Below are 24,739 nucleotides of genomic sequence, written 5' to 3'. Positions count from 1 at the left end.
GAAACCAGAATTTTTGTATTAGTATGAGAGGCTAATTTATTATTGCATTTAGATCTACTGACCATGTGAGGGAGTAAGAAGTTAAACAGCTGTATCTAGTTCATCTCTGCATATTTTAATCCAAATATGGTAAAGGGCAGGGCTAAGGAAGGGAGTGTCCCTATAATAAACAGGGCTCAGAACTTGTAACAGAATATTAAATTATACTCCGCTCAAGAGAACTCTGCACTTTGCACTTTGGTTAAAGTATCATTTAGATTTAAATCTCTAAACTTTTCTTAAGAAATTAAGTTCTATTTGATTTCCTCTTTTCTGAATTGCAGAAATCAGGTAAAACTACTTGACAAAAATGACTTCTTGTCATGTTACTGAAGATCCTATAAAAAAGGTTGCTATCTTTGGAGGAACTCATGGCAATGAGTTAACAGGAGTATTTCTAGTTAAGCGCTGGCTGGAGAATGGCACTGAGATTCAGAGAACAGGGCTGGAGGTAAAACCATTTATTACCAACCCAAGAGCAGTGAAGAAGTGTACCAGATATATTGACTGTGACCTGAATCGAGTTTTTGACCCTGAAAATCTTGGGTAAGACTACATTTTGTGTTGTAGCATGTGTGCGTGTGTGTGTGTGTGTGAGAGAGAGAACACGTATATGTAGCACATGATACCCGTATCCGTACGTATAGTCGCTGTTGTGAAATGGATCACTTTCACTTTTAATCATACTCGCTATGAAGTACTCAATTACCTAAACTGGGCCTCCACATGCTCTTTTATAAACTTTCAAAAGTATCAGACTGTTCTTAACTGATTTTCTTTTTAAATGCATTCTGTACAGACTAAGACAATAACAATGGTTTTTATTTTTAAATCATATCTTTAAAAAAACAGATGTAATAGTCTTTTGTATTATATTAGTTTTGGCCTGTATGCTTGCATACATATTTGTTAGCTTCCTAGGTGGTTCGCTACTATGTTTTTATACAACTATATTCATGGCAGTAATAAAGTTCTAGTCAAAAAAATTGTAATATTTCAATTAATATTTGTTGAATATGAAAAAGTGAATAAATACCCATCATCAAAAACCATCACACCACCTTGTCAAATGAGGAGTAGATGTACTGGCTTCAGTGGTGGATCCCTGAGAGATAAAAGCACTTCACTTGCATATTCTGAATTTAAATTGCAGCTGGTTCATAATACATTGCAAGCAGTGTATGCAATAGTAACACTCTAGGTATTACAATATAATACATAATATAAATAATGCTAATTATTTTTGCCTTTGTTTACATCCTTATAGCTCCTAGTATAGATATATAGGCCTCTTAGTATTTGTTTTTCACCACTTTCTTTTATTTACCTAAAAATATTATTAAACACCTACTCTTCATGGGGCACTGTGCCAGGTACTGTGGGAGTACTATGAACAAAATGGTTTCTATCCACAACGAGTTGGAAAACAACTAACTGAGATGGAACACGTGCAAAGGAACAACTCACACAGCAGCCACTGCCCTGTGTACTCATGTTCTAATAAAGGCTAACTAGAGTTTACAGAGTTACTTAAATTTAATCTCACAACAGATCAAATACAGTTACTACCTTTAGTACAAATATGCCTCACTTTATGAAATAGATGTTTTAGGGAGAATTATACATGAGTCACATTTTGTGTATCAAAGCATATTTTTACTAGCATACATTTTAATTTCAGGAATGCTTTATCTTCATGACTGAAGTTATGGTGATACAATTAAGATTTTATCTATTCACCTAGGGGTGCCTGGATGGCTCAGTCGGTTAAGCTTCTGACTTGGGCTCAGGTCATGATCTCGCAGTTCGTGGGTTGGAGCCCCATGTCGGGCTCTGTGCTGACAGCTCAGAGCCTGGAGCCTGCTTCGGATTCTGTGTCTCCTTCTCTCTCTGCCCCTCCCTCGCTCATTCTCTCTCTCTCTCTCTCTCTCTCTCTCTCCCCCTCTCCAAAAATAAATAAAACATTAAAAAAATCTTTTTAAAGATTTATCTATTCACCTAAAATAGCTTTTAACTGACTCTTATAAGAATTTGTTGAAGAATAATGCTTTTAGTCGGCATGTTAACTTCTTTTTTTTTTTTTTAATTTTTTTTTCAACGTTTATTTATTTTTGGGACAGAGAGAGAGACAGAGCATGAATGGGGGAGGGGCAGAGAGAGAGGGAGACACAGAATCGGAAACAGGCTCCAGGCTCTGAGCCATCAGCCCAGAGCCCGACGCGGGGCTCGAACTCACGGACCGCGAGATCGTGACCTGGCTGAAGTCGGACGCTTAACCGACTGCGCCACCCAGGCGCCCCATGTTAACTTCTTAAATAACTCTGAAATGGACTGGGGTGGGTTTTCCTATTATGACCATCAGTAGTATGCATTGTCCGTGAGAGCAGTCTTTAAAATTAAATTCGCTTTCTGCTTCTTATACTTTAACACTATTCAGAAGCTAGGCACTTCTCTCTCAGGGTAGTTATCACACTTATAAAATTTAATTACCTTCTCCTGACTTCCCTCTCCCAAATTTGCTCCTTTTCCTATATTCCCCATCTCAGTAATGTCACCATTACCCATCAAATCTTCTATGGAAATCAACTTAGAATCTTCCCTGTTCCTCAAGCCCCATGTCTACCAAGTCACTAAATCTTCCCGTTTATTCAAGCATTGAATATTTTGCAATCCAATACTCCTCTCCATTTTCGCTACCTTATTTCATTTCATCTGTGGACAGAGTAGCCTCCTAAAGAATCTTTCTTCATCTAGCCTTACTCCAATCCTTCCTGCCATTGACTCAGTTTAATAGCAGCCATAGGGATCATCCTGACAGGCAAATCTTATTATGCCCTTCCCCAGCTGAAAATTCTTCAAAAATCTATCTGGCATAGATTTAAGTAACTTAGTGTGATTAAAGTGCCTTTTAGGATCTTGCTCCTGCCCATTCCTTCTGCTTCATCCCTTGAGACTCTTCCTATGAGACCTGGGCCACGGGCATGAGAACTCAAAGTGTCCATTATCTTTCAAGACTTCAAGCCTTGGCTCTGAGCAACTGGGTGGTTAGTGATGCCATTACCGACATGGGGGAGAATTAGAAGCAGATCACTTGGGTGTAGAGGAACCTCACTGAGTTGTTTCATGAATTAACGTTTAAATATTTATTTTGAGAGAGAGACAGAGCATGCAAGCAGGGGAGGGGCAGAGAGAGAGGAAGAGAGAGAATCCCAAGCCGGCTCCCGGCTGTTAGCATTGAGCCCTATGCGGGGCTCCGTCTCATGAACTATGAGATCGTGACCTGGGGCAAAATCAAGGGTCTGATGCTTAACCAACTGAGCCACCCAGGGGCCCCCATGAATTAACTTTTAAAATGCATACCTATCCATTAGGAACTATGTTTGGTTGCATATAATAAAAACCTGAAAACAGTGGCTTAAGTAAAGGTTTCTTTTTCACAAATCAGTCTGGAGCTTGGCGGTCGAGGGCTGGTTGTAGTGGTTCAATAATAACATAAGCGCCACAGGTCTCTTCTGTCTTCCCACTGCACCTTCCTTAGTATGCAGCTTTTGTCCTCATTCTTTTTGCTTTATGGTCAAAAAATGGCTGCTCCACCTTCTTGATTGCATTTTAGGCAGGAATTACCCAGGTTCCAACTGTAGGTCCCTTGAAGACACTAGCAAAAATAGTCAGGGAACAGAAATAGATGGAAGTATAGAGAAGTGGTTGAGTTAAACCATTGTTTAATGAGGAAAAATAAACTTAAATTGTCAACATACACAGTAAGGGAAAAAAAATATCCTAAGGAGTGAGGAGAGGTAGAGACTGATTTGAGAATTCAATAAAAACCTCATCCCAGAAAAAAAATATGTATGCATATGCCTGCAAAATTTTGCATTTTTGTCGAGTTTACAGACTTTGTAAAGCTTACCCTGGACCATAATGGTTCCTGGGACCTCAATTAGAATCCCTAATTAGGTAACGTGATCACCTAACTTTACTATTTTTGTGGACTAGAATTAGCTAGAGGACAAAAAAAAATTTATGTGTGTGTTTGATAGTCTAGCCCCAATAAATAGCCCAGTGCACATAACTATTTAAAAAAAAACAAACAAACTATTGATTAAATTAATGAATACATTTTGTTAAACATTGAAGTCAAATGGTGAATTCTGTTTGAAATGTCCTCCCTGGGATCAGCCACATGAATGAACTACTGTTTGTGAGCATGCAGATGCACCATTACATAAAATCAAATGGAGAAAAAAGAAGGAAGTTTTTATTTATGAAATTTTGAAATAAGTTTCCACTTGACTTACAGATTTTTCATATTAAAGGTTTGGCAACTGTTTCCTTATACACTATGTTCTTATTGTATGTTTAATGTTATCTTAGCCACAGATGTTGTTCAATCTTTTTCTTTCTGCTAATAACAGCAAAAAAATGTCAAAGGATTTGCCATATGAAGTGAGAAGGGCTCAAGAAATCAATCATTTATTTGGTCCAAAAGACAATGAATATTCCTATGACATTATTTTTGACCTTCACAACACTACTTCTAACATGGGGTGCACTCTTATTCTTGAAGATTCCAGGAATGACTTTTTAATTCAGATGTGTCATTATATTAAGGTAATGTCAATGTTATTAATTAAAATTCTTTTTTTTTAATATTTACTTATTTTGGGGAGAGCTCAAGCAGGGGAGGGACAGAAAGAAGGGGACAGAGGATCTGAAGTGGGCTCTGTGCTGACAAGCTGACAGCAGCGAGCCCCATGTGGGGCTCAAACTTATGAACCGTGAGATCATGACCTCAGCCGTAGTCAGATGCTCAACCAACTGAGCCACCCAGGTGCCCCAGTGTTATTAATTTATAAGTTAGCATGGTACCTGTACTTTTAAGTCAATTGTAGATGTAGAGCCACCAGAAAAGGGTTGGAAGAGGGGGTCCAAGAGAGATGAGGGAGTGGGAGGAGCGCACCAGAATAGAGGTGGTGTTGAAGGCAGGAGAAAAGTTGAGGAAAGGAGTAAAATAATAAACACAGTGAACAAAATAATAAAACAGTTGTGGATTCTCATGTTTATAAAATTATAACTCACTTATCCAGACAGCCACTAAACCATAAGCTATTTGGTAAAATCAATACCCACACTTAAAATAGTGTAGTTGACATAGCTCAATGCTAGTTTTAGGAAGCTTGAGAAATAGTCATTTAATATGACCAAAGACCAGTGATAAAAAGGGTGGCTCTTTTTAGTTCTGCCCTTGTCTCCATTTGAGTCAGATACCCCAACACATGTCTGTTCTTTCAGTACTTGTATAGCTAATCATTTTAAGGCTCAGAAATTTACAAGATGAAAAATTCAGCAATCCAGGGCTGACAGCTAGAGGAAAATTGCTAGAAAGTAACAACAAAGCAAAAAACACAAATAATGAACTATGTGTTTATTTCTGTATAATGGCTACTCTTCCTTCCAGAGGGCCAATATGCTTAAGTGGAAGGAGTTTGACCTGTGTATCCAGGAGAACCTGGGCTTATATCCTCGCTTTCTCATTCACTAACCTTGGACAAGATACTCCACACCCCAAACCTTGCTTTCCTTGTATACAATTGGCATAATAACACTTACCCATAAGAGTGTTAAAAGCCTTAAGTGAGATACAGCATTGAGCCTTATACCTAGCAGACAGTAAAGATTAATTGTTAACTTCTGTTTCCCTTGAGTTTTTGACAATAACTAGCTAGCAGTTCTGGTGGGAGATCATAATGCAGTGATTCTTTTTGCTCATTGAAGGGAGAGTTGAATGCTCTGGTTACCAGGCATAGAAGCAGCATGGCTGACAATGTTATCAAAATCCAGAGGCCTTATCTTGAATTCTCGTTCAGATAAGTCGAGGTGGGGGGGGGTTACCTAACATCTGTACGGACCTGGACCATAAGGGTAGAAACGGAATTCTTTATGAGACCTATACTAAACTAAATAGGAAGTGTCACCAGTGGTGAAAACAAAAATAGCCAAATCCATTGAGAAGGAAAATTTATTTCATACATTTTTTATCATGGTTCTGGAGAATTGTTTAATGTACTTTTTGCCCAGAAAGCTATGTATAATTCAATTTTATATGTAATTCATTGATGTGTTTTCAAAGCTATAATAATAACACTGAATTTTAGAGTGTTTCATAAAGCTGTCTTACCTTTGTATTCTATTACTTACTTGATGGAGTAAAGCATATTGAAGACATTATTGACTCTCTAGTGGCAAAGAGAACAAAGCATATGGTCTTTACATAATAAGAAAGATGTTTTAAATTCTTTTCAGACTTCTTTGGCTCCATTACCCTGCTATGTTTATCTTATTGAGCATCCTTCCCTCAAATATGCGACCACTCGTTCTATAGCCAAGTATCCTGTTGGTAAGTCATATTTCCTATTGTCACAACTGCACAAAATATGTCCTGGATGAAACTCTGAGACAATTATTTTCTGGAGAATATTTATAGCTACCTTGCTTATCATTATGGCTTATAATTGTCAAGTAAAAGCAAACTAACTAACTCCAGGCAGGCTCTAACTATGTCAAATGTCCTCAGTTTCATTGAGCAGTTTCTGCATTCCAGGAAAGAAACAGTGAACTGAGGGAACTCGGATCTTTTATAATACGCAGTAAACATGCCTGCCCTTGTGCCTAGAAAGAGATCATCTCTATCTTCCAAGACTGTTCACTGTAAAAACATTCTTGAAAAATAATCTGGAACCAAGGCAGTCAGTGTCTTGCTGGCAAGACATGCAGAAACACCAGAGACCCATAAAAAAATCTTTTCCCAACTTTCCTTTTAGCACCTGTTTTGTACTCATGTCTCCCAAGAGTTGTTTGCTATCCACTCACTTGTTTCCGTGTCAGTTACTGAGCTGTGAATGCATCTTTCCCCTCTGGCAAGTTCCAATATGGAGGCTTGCACATCAGACAGTCTCTTTTTTTTTCTATATTCCACTCTCTTTCCTGAATGACCTGCTAGCATAATTGTTTGCACAACTTAAAATCCTTTTTTGTGAGATCTAAGATGGTTTTAACCAAGAGTAATTTAATTTCAAAACAAGTTGTCAAACAGTATCAGCAAATTTAAAGTTATCTTGGTCATTTAATTGTTGGTAATTTTGGTGCATAATCGGGGATCTGTTGGGGCAAAGGTAAATATCTAAGTATAGGTAATTATTCGAAATAAACCAAATGCTTAACAATGAATGATAGAGATCCTGTTTTTCTGGGACACCAAATAAAGCTGAAGATTTCCACACTTTGAAAAAGTATTCTTGGTCTATGATATTTGTGGGGAAATGCTGCTCTTAACTAGAACAAATATCTACCAATATATTTGCCCCTTTTTAGGGCCAAGCCTTTCAAATATTTCAATATGATAGAGTACTAAGATCATCATAAACAATTAGAAATACTGTATGTTATCCTGCCAACTTCATTAATTTGGAATATTTTTATACCATCCACTCACTGGGGAGGAAATACTTAAGCTCAGACAGAAACTATCTCCAACCCAACGTTTTACGATATATCTCTATTGTCTCATAGAAATTTGCCCTAGCTTCTACCAGCCTCCAAAAGGACCACCTTTGTATTCTATTACCAAGGCAGCTGAAATGTGGCAGGATCATTCTAAGTAAACTTTATTGTGGAAAGAAGCTGTTTTCTGCAGCCAGCCTTATGATCATTCACAGAATCTTCTTCATCTTCTGTCTCTGTTTCTCTGTCTCTCTCTCATGTGTGTGTATGCACACACATACACACATGCACACACACACAGAATACTCTAGACAGAATCTTCTCCTAAGTTAACTTTCCCAGATCAACCATGGCCTCATTTGAGACTCAGAAGATTTAAGTTTATGACCACTACTTCTTCAGCTCCACTTGGGACTATGCTGTGGCTATTTCCTAAAACTTTAAACATTCTTCTCTGATACAGGATCTTGTGTCAAGGGTAATTGTTGGTTTAGAAAATATGGCCACCCTGTTATCTTCCACTCACAATCAGAAAGGAAAAAATCCTTCAATAACTGACTCTTCTGACTCAGACACCCTCTTCTACCAATCACAGCTGCTCTCCACACCTTCCATCTCCTCTCCAAACAAGAATACGTACAATATTTTTGGCTGCACAAAGCTCAAATGGCTTAAACAATAAAATAAATTTATTATTTTACATTACAGCTCAGCACATCATGAGGGGCCAGGTTCATCTTATCTTTTTAGTATACCATCTTTTTTTTTTTTTTTTTTTTTAAATTTTTTTTTTTTTTTTTCAACGTTTATTTATTTTTGGGACAGAGAGAGACAGAGCATGAACGGGGGAGGGGCAGAGAAAGAGGGAGACACAGAATCGGAAACAGGCTCCAGGCTCTGAGCCATCAGCCCAGAGCCTGACGCGGGGCTCGAACTCACAGACCGCGAGATCGTGACCTGGCTGAAGTCGGACGCTTAACCGACTGCGCCACCCAGGCGCCCCTTTAGTATACCATCTTTAGTGGAGTTTTTTAGCAGCCCCCATGGCCACAAAATGTCCACTGTAGTTTTAAGCATCATATGCCAATAATACAATATCTAATGGATGAAAGAAAAGTCTTAGGGACTCCCTGCAGACCTCTGTTACAACCACTTGTTCAGAACTGGATCACATGTCCATTCTTAAATCAATCACTAGGATAATGGGAGTACTATAAACGACTTAAACTATTCCATATTTACACCTGGGCTGGAGAAAAGTTCACTTACCTGGAAGACTGGATACCGAACCAAAATCAGGACTCTATCAGTAAGGAAGAAGTGGAATGGCTTTTGGATGGGCAACCAATAATGTCTTCTACAACACACATATAGACATATCCTTGAACATGTTTTAACACATGTGTACAAATCATTTATACACAAAATGCATACGTTAACCACATTTATACCACATACTTAAATGTGTGTCCAGACGTATATGCAAAAAAGCTAAGCACAACAAATAAAAAATAAATGTCAAATACAGAAAGATTTTGTGAATCAAGAAATAAGAGAACTGGGTAAAAATAGAATGGGTGAAAAAGAATGTATATGAATGGATATGAATTGGTTAGAAAAGAATGAATGATATTATTTTTGATAAATGGGGGATAACTGTATGGGAGACTGGAACAGGAGGGAGGTAACTAGATATTTGGTTTAGAGAGACTGTTTTGTAGGTGTGAGGATGGATTGTATTGGGGTGAGAATAAATGAATACAAATTAATCCTAGGGAAAACTAAAACTGTTGCACTATCACATTAGAATTAGTTGTTATGTTAAGGGCAAGAATGTTGCTCTGGGGTCACCTAGATGGTCATGTTAACCATCCATGGCACCAAATTTCTGTGACTCAAATAGATGCGTTTCCTCCTGTCAAGACTAAATGTTGACAATGTTGATAATATGGCAATATTGAAGGATATTTAAACAAAAAATGACCCCAAGATCTTACTACTCTAATATAACTCTTTGATATTTTTTCATGTTTTCTCTCAGTTTTTATTCACTACGCTTATAATGTGTACATGTAAATCTTCTGCTTTTATGTTTTGCCTAACATTGTCTCAAATATTTTCCATGATGCTACATGGTCTACCTTTTTAATCATTTTAATGATGAGATTCTAGGTCTTAATATATGAACATGCTCGATTGTCTAATATATTGTAATATTTATATAAATATTATATATACCCCTTCTGTACCGAGGTGTAGAAGTTGGGCCCCAGCCTCAAGGAGTTCTGAGAGCCGATATTTTGGATCAAATGAGAAAAATGATCAAACATGCTCTTGATTTTATACATAATTTCAATGAAGGTAAGTAGGAGGCAGGAATTATTTCCTTGTTAGTGTGTGTGTGTGTGTGTGTGTGTGTGTGTGTGTGTGTGTGTGTAAATCAGAAAAGCGAGATGAAATGAACACACATAGTGACCTAACCACTAAACGCTGATATAGCAATTGTCAAATTTGCCATGCTCATGATATTAGATGTTTTTAAAAATGTTATTCACTTCAGCCATTCCTCAATGACCAGAGTAGACACATTTAAGCAAAACAGCTACTAACAAATCTCCCCAAATAAAATCCTCATTTTCTGCTAATCTCCACTGTAAACAGCAAAGAACCACTAAGAAATACAAATATCCAATAAGCGCATGAAAAGATGTCCAACATTACTACTAATCAGAGAAACACCAGTTAAAGTGAGAAACTATTTTCTCCCACCAGAGTGGGCAGATATTAAAACCTGATAGTATTAACTGATGGTAAGTGTAGGAAAAGAGGATGCTCTCATTCCCTGCTGGTATAAATCCAGTAAGGACACTTTAGAGAATAATTTTTATAGTATCCACTCCTGAAAATGCACAAATCCTGTGACCCAGCAAGTCCATACCTCAGAGACATGCAAAAGCACAGGCACACCCACTGTGTCACATGCAAGGGCGGTCATCAGCATCATTGTAACAGCAAGACAATAGAAATGACCTGAATATTGATCCATTGGTGAACAATTAAATAAATTAATGTGAAAAGATCTTCAAAATACATTGTTAATTACAGAAAGCAAGCTACAAACCAAAACATACAGCACTATACCAGTTTGCTTCAGAATAATAATAATAAACACTTGCTAGAATACACATACATATATATGAGGAAAAAACAGGTTAATTTTATTTTAATTGTTTTCAAGGTGAACGATGTATTTGCATATTATTTGTGTAATTAAAAAACAATTAAATGGGGCTGGTGGCAGGATGATATATGGAAGTCTACTATCTGCTCATTTATTTGATAAACCTAAAACAGCAAAAAATAAAGCCTATTGATTACTAAAAAATGAATGTACTTGAAAATTTAAAACTAAGGTATAATTGAAATAAAATCAAAGAAAGCTGAAACTAATATAACACTCTATGTTAACTATACTGGAATTAAAATTTAAAGAGTTAATAAAATTTGTAAAAATTTAAAAATTCCTGAGAGAGAGAGAGAGAGAGAGGGAGAGAGAAAGGGACATCCTACATAAATAATTACTCCAGCAGGCTTAATTGGAATTGTCGTTGAGGAATGGGTCATTATAGTGACAAAGCTGGAGAATAGTTCAGTGTCATGGGGGAGTATAATTCCTTAACCTCAGATTGTGCACCCTACTGCAATCACAGGAATTTCTTCTGTGCTTGGGAATCCTTTGACTCCAAAGTCATAAAGACTGAAGATCAGCTTTTTACCACCTATGTCTGAGAACTGGTTCTATAACTGTCTCATGTACCTGGTATTGGGAAGGTCACCACTAATTGATAAGAAACCCTTCCGATAGTAAGTGGGGACTACCTTACATTAAGGAACAGTGAACCCAGGTACAAGACCACAGACATGAGAGGAAAGACATGTTTTTCAAATCATAGTCTATAGATTCCTATCCCCAGGGGTGGGGATCTCATGGCTGTCTTGTAGTTCCAGGACAGGCACCCCTACCTCTGCTCCTACCAGACCAGTTCTTCTGTTTTATTGCTCTTCCATGTAACGTTTTATTTAAGCAAAGGATCCTGCAATTCAAAAATTTTAAACCACTATTAATCTTGACTTTCCAGTTTGGTGGATTTCTAACTAACATGGAAAGAACACCATTATCCAAAGAATGCTGACAAAGAGATAACCACCTAGAGAAAAACTCTCTAGAAATGTGCAGAAGAGCTCCATCCTTGGCTTTGTGCTACTCAAAATTATTACTAGTAAGTTGGATGAGGATATATGTGACATGCTTATACATAAATGAAAGGTGGCAGGAAGCTTGCAGGAAAATATCTGTGGTTAGAAGGTAGATCTAAAAAGTGCTGACTACCTTTAACAATTGTGTGAGGCAAATATTTTAGGTTAGGTTAACTACATTTCAGGTTCAAAATTTGCTTTTATGTTTAAAAAAAAATCCCAGAATAAGGGAAGTGATGGTCTCTTTTCTGGATTGAATAAACACCACTTGGAGAATGTGAATAAATTCTGAGTCCGTATTTCAGGAGGAACCTGTATGAAGTAGAGGTTAGCCAAGGAGAGAATTGAGAAGGCTGAAGAGTTTAAAAACCATAATATAAGAGCCATCCGTAAGATGCACGTAGAACTTCAGTTTACAAAGTATCTTCACATATAACCTCACGAATGTGACATATGTAAGTAGAGAAGAAGAATTCTTAGGCCAGCAAAAGAAGACTTTTTATATTAGAGTTTTAGACGTGTCATACTGGAAAGCAACAATTAGACATGTTTTCTGTGACTCTGAGGGCAGAATAGAATCAGTGGGATGAAGTCACCTAGAGACATAAATGTCTGATTAACAAAGCTGACCAACAGTGGAATGGACCACACTTTGTGAGGCCATCCAAGCAGGAGTAAGATGATCACTTGGCCAGAAAGACGTGGAGAATTCTCAAGCACTGATGAGGTTAGGCATTTGAGGCTTCTTCCAACTGTGAGATTCTAAGTAGCAAACTTAGAATGCTTCTTTACGTTCTCCCACTTTTTTCTGTCCTCCTAATAGACCTTCTGCTTTAAAGAGATGACACCTGATAAGTTTCTATCTTCCCTTTGGAAGATGGAGTAGATTGTAAAAATGCCCACAAATTCTTCCCTTCCCTGTGTCCGTGTTCTCACAATGTGGTGTTTTAGATCCTTCTGCCAAGAAATGGAGTTTATTTCCCTACCTCCTGAATCTGGCTTGGCCACGTTACTTGTTTTGTGCCGCAGAAGAAACTCAAAAAGGACTTGCACACTGGAGCTTGCTCTCTGCTCCTCCTAGGAACCCTGTACTGCCAGTATGTGGATCAGCCTAGCCTAGCCTGCTGAATAATGAGAGGTTATGAGGCGGAGAACTCAGACACCCCAGCTCCAGCTGCCAGCCTGGCAAATGCCAGACATGAGAGTAAGACCATCTTAGATCAGCCAGCCTCCAGCTGACCTACCACCAGCTCACCACAAATGCATGAGCAAGCCAGTCAGAAATCAGAAAGCCAGCCTACACCGGGGGAACTGCCCAAACATTCCACAGAATCATGAGCTAAACTGGGGGTGGTTGTTTCACACCACTCAGTTCTCGGGTAGTGTGTTAAGCAGCAAAAGCTAACTGATACAGAAGTGATCACAGGCTATCCACATTCCAACCCGGGGCTGCACTTTCTGTTCTAAGGACAAAGGAGGAGTTTCCTTTGAGTTGCAACCATAGCACACTAAGGATCCTCTCCTGGATGAAAATTCATCCGGTTTACACAGAGCTGCCTGGTGTACATGTAAACTACTCCCTTTACACGTTTCTGGGCATTGGGTTATTTAATGTTGCCTCATCTTTGGAAGTCAGGCTGCCTGCATCCTAGGGTCTCACATACTTAGTTAAGAGAAGGAGCACCATGCTGAAGTCACCTAACCTGCCGGAAGTCCCCCTGAGGATGTGCAGTCATAGAATGTCAGAGCTGGAAGGGCCCTCCGAGATACTGTCAAAACCTTCGTTTGACAAGTAAAGAAAGTGAGCCTCCAGAAGTTCAGCATCTTGCTCAGGATCACACAGCTAGACTGAAGCCCAGGTGTCCTGACTCCCAGCCTATCCTGGCTTTTCAAGTTCTGCTTTCTGCCTCTCCCCATTAGTGTACTTGTGGATGGTGTACCAATAGGAATAATTTGAGAACCTCTTTTGGCTGGATGTTGGTTAAGAATATCCTTAACTTAAAATGGTATGTTCTCCCTGTAACTGTCTTCCTTTTTGGGGTGTTGTTCTTCCCTTAAAGTTTCAACTTCCTTTTTTTCAAGAGATTCTTCTTAATCACTATTCATACATGTTGTTTTCACCATAGGAGAAGAATTCCCCCCCTGTGCTATTGAAGTCTATAAAATAATGGAGAAAGTTGATTATCCTAGGAATGAAAATGGAGATATTGCCGCTATTATCCACCCTAACCTGCAGGTAACATTTGCTGTTTCTTTAAAGTATTCAAATTAATGATGTCTCACTTTCAAATAGAACTTTACAATTCATAAACCATTTTACATACATTAGCTCGTTTACCTGCATTACCTACATTTACCCACATTAGCAGTGTAGGTAAGGTATTCAGACCTTCGTTCAATAAATATTATTATTGAGTATATCCTCTGCTGGCTCTGGGGATACATCAGTGAATATGGTCTATACTCTCATGAGATTTATAGATGTACTAAACTCTAAACTGTGGTTTAGAAATCAAGATAGCCAGATGCCATAAAAGAATAATGAAGTGGGGAGGAAGAGGTCAGACAAGGCCTCTCAGGGAAGGTGAAATTCCTGCCCAAGTGCAATGGACAGTAATTACTGTATCTATTTTATCATAAGAAAACAGGCTCACACAGGTTTCTAGTTATGGAATGATTAAGTCACAGAGTAAAAAGGCACAGCATAGGGAATATAGTCAATGGTATTATAATAGCGTTGTAACTACACTTGTGGTGAGCATAGCATAAGGTATAAACTTGTCGAATCACTATGTTGCACACCTGAAATTAATGTAACATTGTGTCAACTACACTCAAAAAAAAAAAAAAGTTGTTTAAAGAAAATAAAATTTAGATCTTCCCCAGTCTTACAGCTATCAATGGCACATCCAGAACTAATGTTCTTTGCAGTTGACCACATTGCTGCCACCTCCCTGTGATCACCACTGAATAAGTTAGAGCAAAACACTCAGAACCTCCTTCTCTGCGGTGTTTTCTACCACCACTCCCTGACTCTCCTCAGAACCCCAGTATCTGCTCCTTCTCTGGTTTGATCAATAATGGCATAGTTAAGGGGGAAAAAAGGCTCTTGGGAGAGCATAGGAGATTGAAATCTAGAAAAGGCAAAGGCAGAAGCAAAGAGAAGCAAATATTCCAAAAAGCTAAAATATCCATATCAATTGTGATAACCCTATGCACCCTCAGACAGATGGAAAAGACTTGGCGGATTATCTAGTCTGGGGCTTTCAACTCTGGTCATACATTGCCTAGAGAGGCTTTGAAACATAACAATGCCAGGATCCCACTTTGAGCTAATCTGATCTTACTGGCCTGGGTAATCAGAGTGGAAAACTACTGATGCAGTTCAGACTCCGATCTAATGACCCTAGTAACAGTCATCCAGACTTACAACTTAATAAAATAAGCTGTCTGTAGACAAGTGGAGCAAATCCTGCTTTCTGCCTTAGTGGGATCTGGGTGGAAACCGGAAGAAGGAGCCTTAGGCAATGTTTTAAAGGAAAGAAATATAAAGATTGAGGGAGAGAGGAAAGCACTACAGGTAACAAAAATAGCAAGTACAAGAAACAGAGGCCAAGGTGATGATGTCATAACTGGCTACAACACAGGATTTTTTTAAGATTTGTATTCCTCAAGGATCCTTGAAGAGTACAAACATCATCCTGGTGAAGCAGAGAAGTGAGGTTAATGAGATCAGTAACAAACAGGGTTTGTGGTAGGTCTTGAAAGGAAGGACAGTATTGATTTGGTTGCTCAGTATTTACAAGGAGTGAGTGATTCACTAATTATTGCAATAAATATATTTGAGGGGCACCTGGGTGGCTCAGTCTGTAAAGCGTCTGACTTGGGCTAAGGTTGTGATCTCACTGTTTGTGGGTTCGAGCCCCACGTAGGGCTCTGTGCTGACAGCTCAGAGCCTGGAGCCTGCTGCGGATTCTGTGTCTCCCTCTCTCTCTGCCCCTCCCCCCCTCGTGCTCTGTCTCTCTGTCAAAAATAAATAAATATTTTTTTAAAAAATACATATATTTGAATGACTACTAAGCCTATTCTGGGCCCTGAGGATCAAGATAGACAAGATCCCTCACGGAGCTTCCATAGTAATCAGGGGATAATGGACCATGAATAAGTAAACAATACATAAACCAGATCATTTCAAATTGTAATGAGTACTATAAAAGAAATGAACAGAATAATAGAGGCTAACAGAGGGTTCCTATCAGATGGAATGGTCTGAAAGAGCCATCTCTTAGATGATGGCATTGAAGCTGGAGCCTGGGCAATGAGAAGTCGTCCACGTGGAAAACAAGTCCAAAGGCCCTGAGGCTAGAACAAACTTGGAGTGTTTGAGGAATAGCAAGACCAGTGTCCATGGAGATCAGGGAGCGAACACTGAGGATAGTTGATCCTGGAGAGAGAGACATAGACAGACACCTGCTTGTGAGTCCAGGTTTCATTCAAAGAGAGACAGTTCTTGGTCATGGATGCTCACTGGGATGATCTAGAGGATGTACTCCCAAATGCCCGAAGCCTATTACAAAAGCACTAAAGCGGTGCTTCTCAAACTCAGGCCACAGGAGAATCACCTGAGGAGCTTTTAAAAAATCTTGAGTCCCAGGCCCCTTCCCCAGGGATTCTGATTTAGTTCCTCAGGGTGCACACAGGAAATCAATTAGGTTTACCAGGTGATTTTCATGTGGCTCAGGTTTGGGTATAGTTATATCTATAGATACCTATAGATGTAGATATAGAAAGTTTATTTATTTATTTTGACGGAGAAAGAGCACAAGCAGGGGAGGGGCAGAGAGAGAGAAAGGGAGAATCTCAAGCAGGCTCTATGTTGTCAGCGCAGAGCCCGACTCGGGGCTGGAACCCATGAACCGTGAGATGAAACCATGAGATGACCTGAGCTGAAATCAAAAGTCTGATGCTTAAACAACTGAACCACCCAGGTGCCTCATACTCATCTGTATTTTTTAAATAGCCCAGTCAATTATAGCATGCAGGCAGGGTTGAGAAACTTACCGTAATGCAGAGCTTCCCAAACTTTAATACTATGCATGTGAATCTCTGGGGACTTGTTAATATGAAGGCACGTCTGCAGCGGGGAAAGAAATTGTGCTTTAATAATAAATTCCCAGGTGCTGCTGAGAAATGTTAGAAGTGCAGAATCACAGAACCCCAGACCTCTAGAATCAGAATCTGCATTTTAACAAAATCTGTACACAATCTGAAAACATATAAAGTGTGGGAAGAGCTGCTTTAGGGTTCTTGTGATGTGACAGCACTGGTATTTGAGGGCTCATGGTCTGGATCAGATAACTCCGTTGTTATCATGGAGAACATTCACCTTATCCTAAGACAGGCCCCAGCCCATCCCCACTTTGTCTCACTAAGCCCCATCAGAATAGAGTCCCTCGGTGGGCAGGCACAAGGACTCATTTTTTACATCCCTACAGTACAATGTCTTGCACACTGAAGGCTCTTAAAGGATATTTCTTAAGCTTTGCTGAACAGGATTTAACTTCTGCTAGCAACAGGTAGAACATACACTTAGGGAGACATGTGTTTATTTGGCCCTTTAATATTCTGAATCTCTTTGGCAGCATTCAAGGCAAACTTGGTATTGAAACAAACTCCAGTCACATGTATGCGGTATAAAAACTAAATGCGGAACTCTTAAAACTGCCGCCCAAATTAATGGTTCGGTCTCAGTTTGGCCAGATCACTCATGGGCCTCCCAACACATCTCTCAAGTATCTCTTTTGTTAGACACTGCTATAATTTGTTAGTTGTCTAGAGAGCCCGACGTAAAACTTTTAAGGTGGGGAAAAAGTCTAAATGTAACTTACGTATTTTAATTGTTTCCTGAGAGGATCAAGACTGGAAACCGCTGCACCCCGGGGATCCTGTGTTTTTAACTCTTGATGGAAAGATTATTCCGTTGGGCGGAGGCAGTACTGTGTACCCAGTGTTTGTAAACGAGGCCGCGTATTATGAAAAGAAAGAAGCTTTTGCAAAGGCAACCAAACTAACACTCAACGCAAGAAGTATTCGCTCCTCGTTACCTTAAGAATCACTTCTAGCCCACCTGTGACACAGTATCTTGACAAACTCCACTAGGTTGTAAGCTCTTGAGGGGCAGGGCTGTGGCTTCTTCGACTTCATATCCTAGTACCTAGTCCAGTGCCTTACCACAGTGGGCATTCAGGCAAATTTTTGAATGAATGAATAAATTAATGCGTATCTTCTCAAAGTATCATAGTGGACACGTAGCTTATTCAAAGAAGTGCATTTCTTATTTCTGTATAACTTTTTATATATTATACTTTGAGAGTTTAACATTCTTAACAAACAGCCTTTAAATTCAAATTTCAAAACTGAAATGGATACTATACCTTAAAAGTTATTAACCTGAATCTAGAATTAAATGTGTTTTCAGGTAATGTATAAATGCTACTCGAAACTCATGATGCAGACTTGTGACTTAAATTTTTCATACCTGAATTAATGATAATATATTAAGCATCCCATCTGTAACTTTAGCAATAGTTGTGATATCCATAGGAGATTTGTAACTGCTCTTTTGAAGATGAAATGTGAACAGGAAATGAGGGCTGATTATAAAGGTGACACTAGGAATAAATCAAGGACCTGAATGGCCCTTTGTCTGCAGTCGCCCACACAGCACGGCTGCCCCCGAACTGGCCCCTTGTTCTGCACTGACCTCGGGGAGCGGGGAGCCGCCTCCAGACATCTCACACTCCCCTTGGGAAGCTAACGTTCCTTCCCAACTTGGGAAAACCTGGAAGAGGCATATTCCTTCCAACTGTCGCTTCTCGTTTTGAAAGAAGGCGCTTGCCCTTGTTCCCAGCCAACACGTGAGGAAGTCTTTGGGCTCCGGCAGCAAAGGCGGTAAAGACAGAAATAGCAGACAGCAGCGGACACTAATGTGACCCAAAATCATGTCTCTGGTTCACAGATGCATTCTTTCAAAGAAGTGCCTGTGATCTAAATGCCCCAAACGCCTCCACACCCACGATTCTTCTCCTCAAAGGTCTTTGGGCTGAAACACTGCCTCCCTCTCTCCCTCCAGCCCCTGCAGGAGCCTCCCTGCCTCCTCTTTTAGGCCCCAGCAGCCAAGTAAAGAGTGTTTTTATCCTGTGATTTGGACCCCAAGGAACCCATGTTTATGGTTTCAAATGTATGTACCAACCATCATACTGTTATCTGAAACAAAGATGTATGTAAATATCTCATTCTCCAGAGTAAACCCCATTAAACTAATTTCATTTTCATATTCAGTGTTTTATAAAGCACAAATAAACTGTTTCTAAATTTTTCCGCACCAATATTTTTGTACTTTGCCAAAATGATTTTTATTGGAATAAACTCTCTTCCTTCTGAATTCTGAGTGAAAGTTCAATTTATCAATCTTCCTTCTTCCACTGTGAAAGTTCCTTCGTGTTTTATGTCTGAGTCCGGTTTTTCTGGGTCAGTTTTTTCCAGATGTAAATTTTGGCAAGAGTACTTTATTCTTCTATCAAACTTTAGTTACCTATAAAATTTACAATGTAAATGTAAAGTCTTATTTCCTCTGACTCAATATTTACGGTATTCAGAGTTTCTAATTAAATGTGATTTTTTAAAAACCTAGAGCTATAGCCACTTTCAGTTACAGACTTGACGTTTGCATTTGTAAAATGGGGGTCATCATAATAGTGTCCCTTGCCCAGGACAGAATAACAAGTCATTGAAGTTCAAATTCCTAACACAAGGGCCCTTTGTGATTTGCCCCTCCCTCCCCTACAACCTTTCTAAATGCATCGCCCTTCAGGTCCTCTCTGTTCTAGTCCGCTTCACATTGTTTTATTCCTATATGCCTTCACACAGACTGGTCCTCCCACCCAGAATTCTCTCCCTCCTTCCTCTGCTCCTTTCCCCCATTCAGCCCTCACTCTAGCTAATTCCTACTTCTCGTTCAAAATGCTCCTCAACTCTCATTTAATCTGTAAAGCATTCTTGGCCTCTGCCTCTTTGCCCCTTCTGCTTCTGTCCCATTTTGAAGATACTACCGATGTCTTTTCAGTATCTGCAATCTAATAAGTGCCCAATAAGTGTGCTCAAACATCCCTTCTCTGCTGAAGCATCTTCATAATCCACCAATATCCCTATCTTCTCTATGCCTCCTCTCCTTCTTTCCCAGCCACGTCCTCGGTATTCCCATCATTCCCAAGTGAAATTTACTCTTCTACACTCTTCAGATGTCACTACGTCCCAAAGGATGACACAGGGAAAAATATACCTTTTTAGCCTGCAACCCATTGCAAAAACAGGGAAATGTTCACATGTAATAATTCTTCTGTGTAAAACCTTTTAGTAGCTTCCCCTAACCCTTGATACGAAATCTCAAAGCCTCACGACAGCTGGACAAGTCCTCTGCCTACCACTCCACCCCCATTTCATGTCACTTGTCCCCTTGCTCCCAGAAACTTGGCCACACGGACTTCTCCATCCTCAGCTGCATCAAGCTCCCTAGTAACTTGAGGTCTCTGCCCACATTGTTCCCTCTTCTTGAAACCCTATCCCACCCCCATAGTCCCTTTACCTGGATGAGACATATTCTGAAATGTGACTGAGGCCACTCTGTTATTCAACCTCATTGGCACTACTGACTCGCACTAATTACTAAACCTCAGGGAGCCTGGATCCTTGGCCCAGGAAAAAGCACCATGACCTTTATGTGTCCTTCTACCTCTCTCCAAGTCTCAATTTCTCTGCTTATTAAATGGGGATATAATACTTATCAAATCTATAAAACTGTGTCATTAAAACAATCAATGTGATTGGAAAAGCTTTATAAATAGGAAACATACAATCTTAAAGGCTTAAGTTACAAAATACCTTTTGGAAGGTAATTCTTCACAATATCAAGAGCCATAAAACTGTTCATACCGATTGACCGAGGCATCCCACTCCCAGAACATATCCTATGACAGGGGTTTCCACCTTTTTTTTCTATCAGTCCACCCAGAATGCTCCCGTGGATAGCACATTCCTAGATTACAGGCCGAAGCTTGTTTGAGGTAGGATGTAGATTATGTATAATTCTCATTTCTTTGCCACTCAAAAAGACCCATCCCAGGAAAGGGTGTTACTCTAGGAGTCATTTGAAGGAAGTAAAAAATTCACCAAATGCAGCGAATCACTTATTAATAGATTGTTGGCAAGTTTTGCAACCCCTCAAGACCCAGCGGTGTCTTGGCATTCAAGTTAAAAACTGCCATCCTTATGAAATAAAAGAATTATAAACATGCATATACATAGGAGTTGGCGAATAACGATAGTAACATCATTGCCTCCTCACAAAGGTCCTGTGAGGTGGACAGAAGGGACTTACACTTTCTGGTCTCCACGTGGAGCCATGGTTTTGTAACCATGCAAAATAAGTGGAGAGCCAGTAGGGCATGATGGATAGATCACTGCTTGGGGGTCATTTGGCCTAACCCGCTAACATTTTCTGGCTGTGATTCCTTGAGTGTGTCATTTCAACTCCCTTGGTCTCCCTTTACTCAAACTGACCCCAGAGTTGTCGAGTGGTTCAGATGGAATACTGGACATTCAGTGTACTGGGAGATGTACAAGGGTGACCTGTCTCAGCATACTGACTGTCCCTGAGCTGAAACCAATAATAATGCTTCAGGTCCAAAAAGTGGGCAGGCTCCCCTTTATCCCTAGAGAAAGCAACTCTCCAGGATTCTCAGCTGGTCTTCATATTGGCATACCTAAGACAAGGATAAATCATGATCATGACAAGGCAAAATAAATATTTATTAGAAATCGTAAAAGCATTTCTTCATTGGCACTAAAATGTTCTCTATGACTTCTTAATTTAACACAGAGTTACACACATAACACTAAAATCAAGTATGTGAATTAAAATTTACAAGGATCAGGCACATTCAGTGAGAACAAGGTGACAATCCTATGTTTGGGACCAAGATCACAGTATAAACATGTAAATCAATGCAAAAATCAAGTATGGTTTACAGGCCCGGATGAAGGCCCATCGACCTGGGCCCCGCCCAGAGCAAAAGGCCACAGTTCACCAGGCTTTGAGGAAGGAAAGGAACTTCAATAATACTGGGCTCTCTCAGGCAGGGGCCTTCTAAGAGCTTAATTACTTCACAGTACAACCTCATACCTTCTGCTACAACCCAGAGAGGAAGGTAAGCACCATTTTCATTCCAAACAGATACGTCACGTGATGTCTAGAATAATAGATTCCTCCTGAGGCAGTTTAGCTCAAGGAAAATTTCTAGCCAAAACCATTATCCAAGCATGGGAGATTCCATGCCTGGAAAATGCCTACCCCTTAAATTACTGAAATGTAAATCATGAAGTTTTAAGATGTCCTTATATGCCCATGGATTCAATGTGGCATGGTGTGTGTGTGTGTGTGTGGTTTGGACACACCTATGTGCACACTTGAGTTTTAAATCTGTCATAGGGATCATTGGGACAATGCAGACTGCCATCATGAATCATCTGAGCAAAAAGCCCTAGCCCTCCCTGACATAACATACGTGGCAACCACAAAGGCAGACTCAAGTTTACTGAATAACTGTGCTAAAAAAAATAAAAAATAAAAAATAAAAAAACGGAGCTGGGAGAGACCAGGAGTCAGAAACTCCAGCTCCAACAGCTCTGGTATGACTTCCTGCCTGGCTTTAAACAAATCCACTTTCCTTTCCGGGGTGTAGTTTCCAGGTGTAAAATAGGGGAACTGATCTTTTTAAATCAATGACCTCTGACTCATTGCTTCCTTTTGCTTTGGTAAACCTACCGAGGGTCAGATGATCTAGGCTGAAAGCTTTTTAAGGGATGAATATCCGGGACAGAAAATGGTCCTGCCAACAAATTCCATTCAGACCCACAGAAAACAGCTCTCCATATTGGTGAGAAGACCAAGATCCCATTACTGATTTCCATTTGCCTCACTTCCCAGGTTTTGTTCAAGTGGGAAATGGAGAGCCATGTGGCTCTGTCCATTCATATCCAAACAAAAACAATTTTGGAATGACCAGACCATGGCACCATGGATCCAAATGGCTGTACTTCAGATCAGGGCACCTGTTCTGGATGTATGCAAGTAGGGAACTCCAGATATAGGATGCTGATCTCCAGGCTAAAAGGACCTCGAAGTCCATCTGACCGTGATCTTTAACAACATCTCTAAAAAGTTCTCCGTAAACATCTCAAATACCTGGAGTAGGTGCTGGATGAATGGAACCAAAATCTTTGTCCTTGAAATTTCCAACCTTTGGCACTGGTTCTGCCCATCTGGAACACACGTGCTCCACCTACCTCCGTGACAACCCTCCTCCCCCAGTCTCCCCTTTCCAGAGGACATGTCAAGTGCCTGCTACCCCTGCCCACACAGGAACTTGACCCGAGCGCGGCTTAGAGCGCTGGTTGGCATCTGCTGGGAATACAGGGGCTGCCGCAGACTTTGCAGGTCTCAGGCTTGCCCTCGACCTCCTCTCTCAGCCCTGGCCCATCAGGGACACAAAAGCCAAGTGTCCACTCACCCAGGGTAGTTGCCACGCAGAGCAGCCCCAAGTGGAGAAACGTACCCAGAGTGGACTGCTCGGCCTGCACTCCTCGGTTTACCTCAGCTCAGATCCACTAGCCAACTGCTAAGTTGTCTAAAAGCCAAATTTATTTTTATGCCCTTTAAAATTAAAAATTCATGATGAATATCATTGTAAGTCCACCCTCCAAGATTCCCACATGAATCCTTTTACCAGACACATAAGGCAGAGTAGATTTTCTGGCTGTCTAGGCTCCAGTGATCGGGAACAAGTCTTCTGTCTCCACTGCACCTCTGCCCCAGACTGACTGTGTGTCATTTCTGGGGGAGGAAATTGGAGGACGAGGCTCTAAATACAAGCCCTGTGCCTTGGCAAACACTCCTTTCTCACACTCCTTCTCCTCAGCTTCAAAATTCACAGTTAACAGAAATATTAAATGCCAGAGCATTTCAGGTATTTTGTTAAATTCCTCCAATGAGAAATACTGTTGTATAATAGTAACCTCTGAGATTTAAGACCGTATAAACAGAACAGCTGCTATTTCTGTTTCAGATGAAGCCACGATCCCAGCTGGGAGGCATGCGTGACTGCAGGGCCAGGACAAGGACAAGGGCCAACTCTTCCCCCAGGTCGCAGCAGCCCACATGGGCCCTGCCTGGCATGTCTCATTTGGACTTTTGTGTGTATGAAGAAAAGCCTTTTGTCCCTGCTCTGGCCACCCTGAGGTCAAGTATATAATACTTATATCTGCCCCAAATCCCAAAATCTATTTTAAAACCACATACTTCATCTGAAGTAATTTTCAAAACTGAAATGTCTTTTCTCTGTTGAAAATAAAAACCCTGTGTTAATTACTAAAAGTGTCTCTCAGTGTGAGACAGTTCGAGCCTTGACATGCCAAGGCTCTCATTCCAAGAGTAGTTTCCTGTTCCCTGAAGGGTCCAAAAAGGCATTTCCAGAGCTCAGTCCCCCCCTCCCCCAGGATGTCCCACTGAGTTCAGTCCCCTGTTTGTGCTGGGATGGGATCAAGAATCCCTTCAATTCTGGAGCCCAGTCACAGTAAGGGAGCCGGTGGAATGTGTGGGCCGGGATTGGGGCCGGGGGAGGGGGGAGGTGGGGGGGGGCGTCAAGGAGATGTTGGCAGGAAGGAAGTTCTGCTCCTCAGGCCTCTGTCCCTTCCCTGCCATGCTTCTCTCCCAGCCAAGATGACCTCCAGTTGGTGAGCCCAGAGACTTCACCCTGGATTTCAGGGACTCCCAGGCTCAGGACTGCCCACCATGGATTTACACAAACTCTTTGCTGAGTAAAAAAAG

At 40.4% G+C, this 24,739-nt stretch overlaps 1 protein-coding gene across 1 annotated transcript; it reads left to right on the top strand.

Moving 5' to 3' along the window:
* The first annotated feature begins 254 nt into the window (after positions 1-254).
* Positions 255-19,189, top strand: ASPA (aspartoacylase). Its single transcript, XM_047081620.1, has 6 exons — positions 255-585; positions 4,455-4,650; positions 6,343-6,436; positions 9,793-9,900; positions 13,923-14,032; positions 17,708-19,189. Exons 1-6 carry the CDS (start codon positions 350-352, stop codon positions 17,903-17,905), a joined length of 942 nt encoding a protein of 313 aa, XP_046937576.1. The 5' UTR covers positions 255-349; the 3' UTR covers positions 17,906-19,189.
* The last annotated feature ends 5,550 nt before the right edge of the window (positions 19,190-24,739 follow it).

The sequence above is a fragment of the Lynx rufus genome, unplaced genomic scaffold (genome assembly GCF_022079265.1).
Source record: "Lynx rufus isolate CCGP_SWC_20201006 ecotype Redwood Valley unplaced genomic scaffold, mLynRuf1.p SCAF_18, whole genome shotgun sequence".
Classification (NCBI taxonomy): domain Eukaryota; kingdom Metazoa; phylum Chordata; class Mammalia; order Carnivora; family Felidae; genus Lynx; species Lynx rufus.
This window is presented reverse-complemented; position numbering and strand designations above follow the sequence as displayed.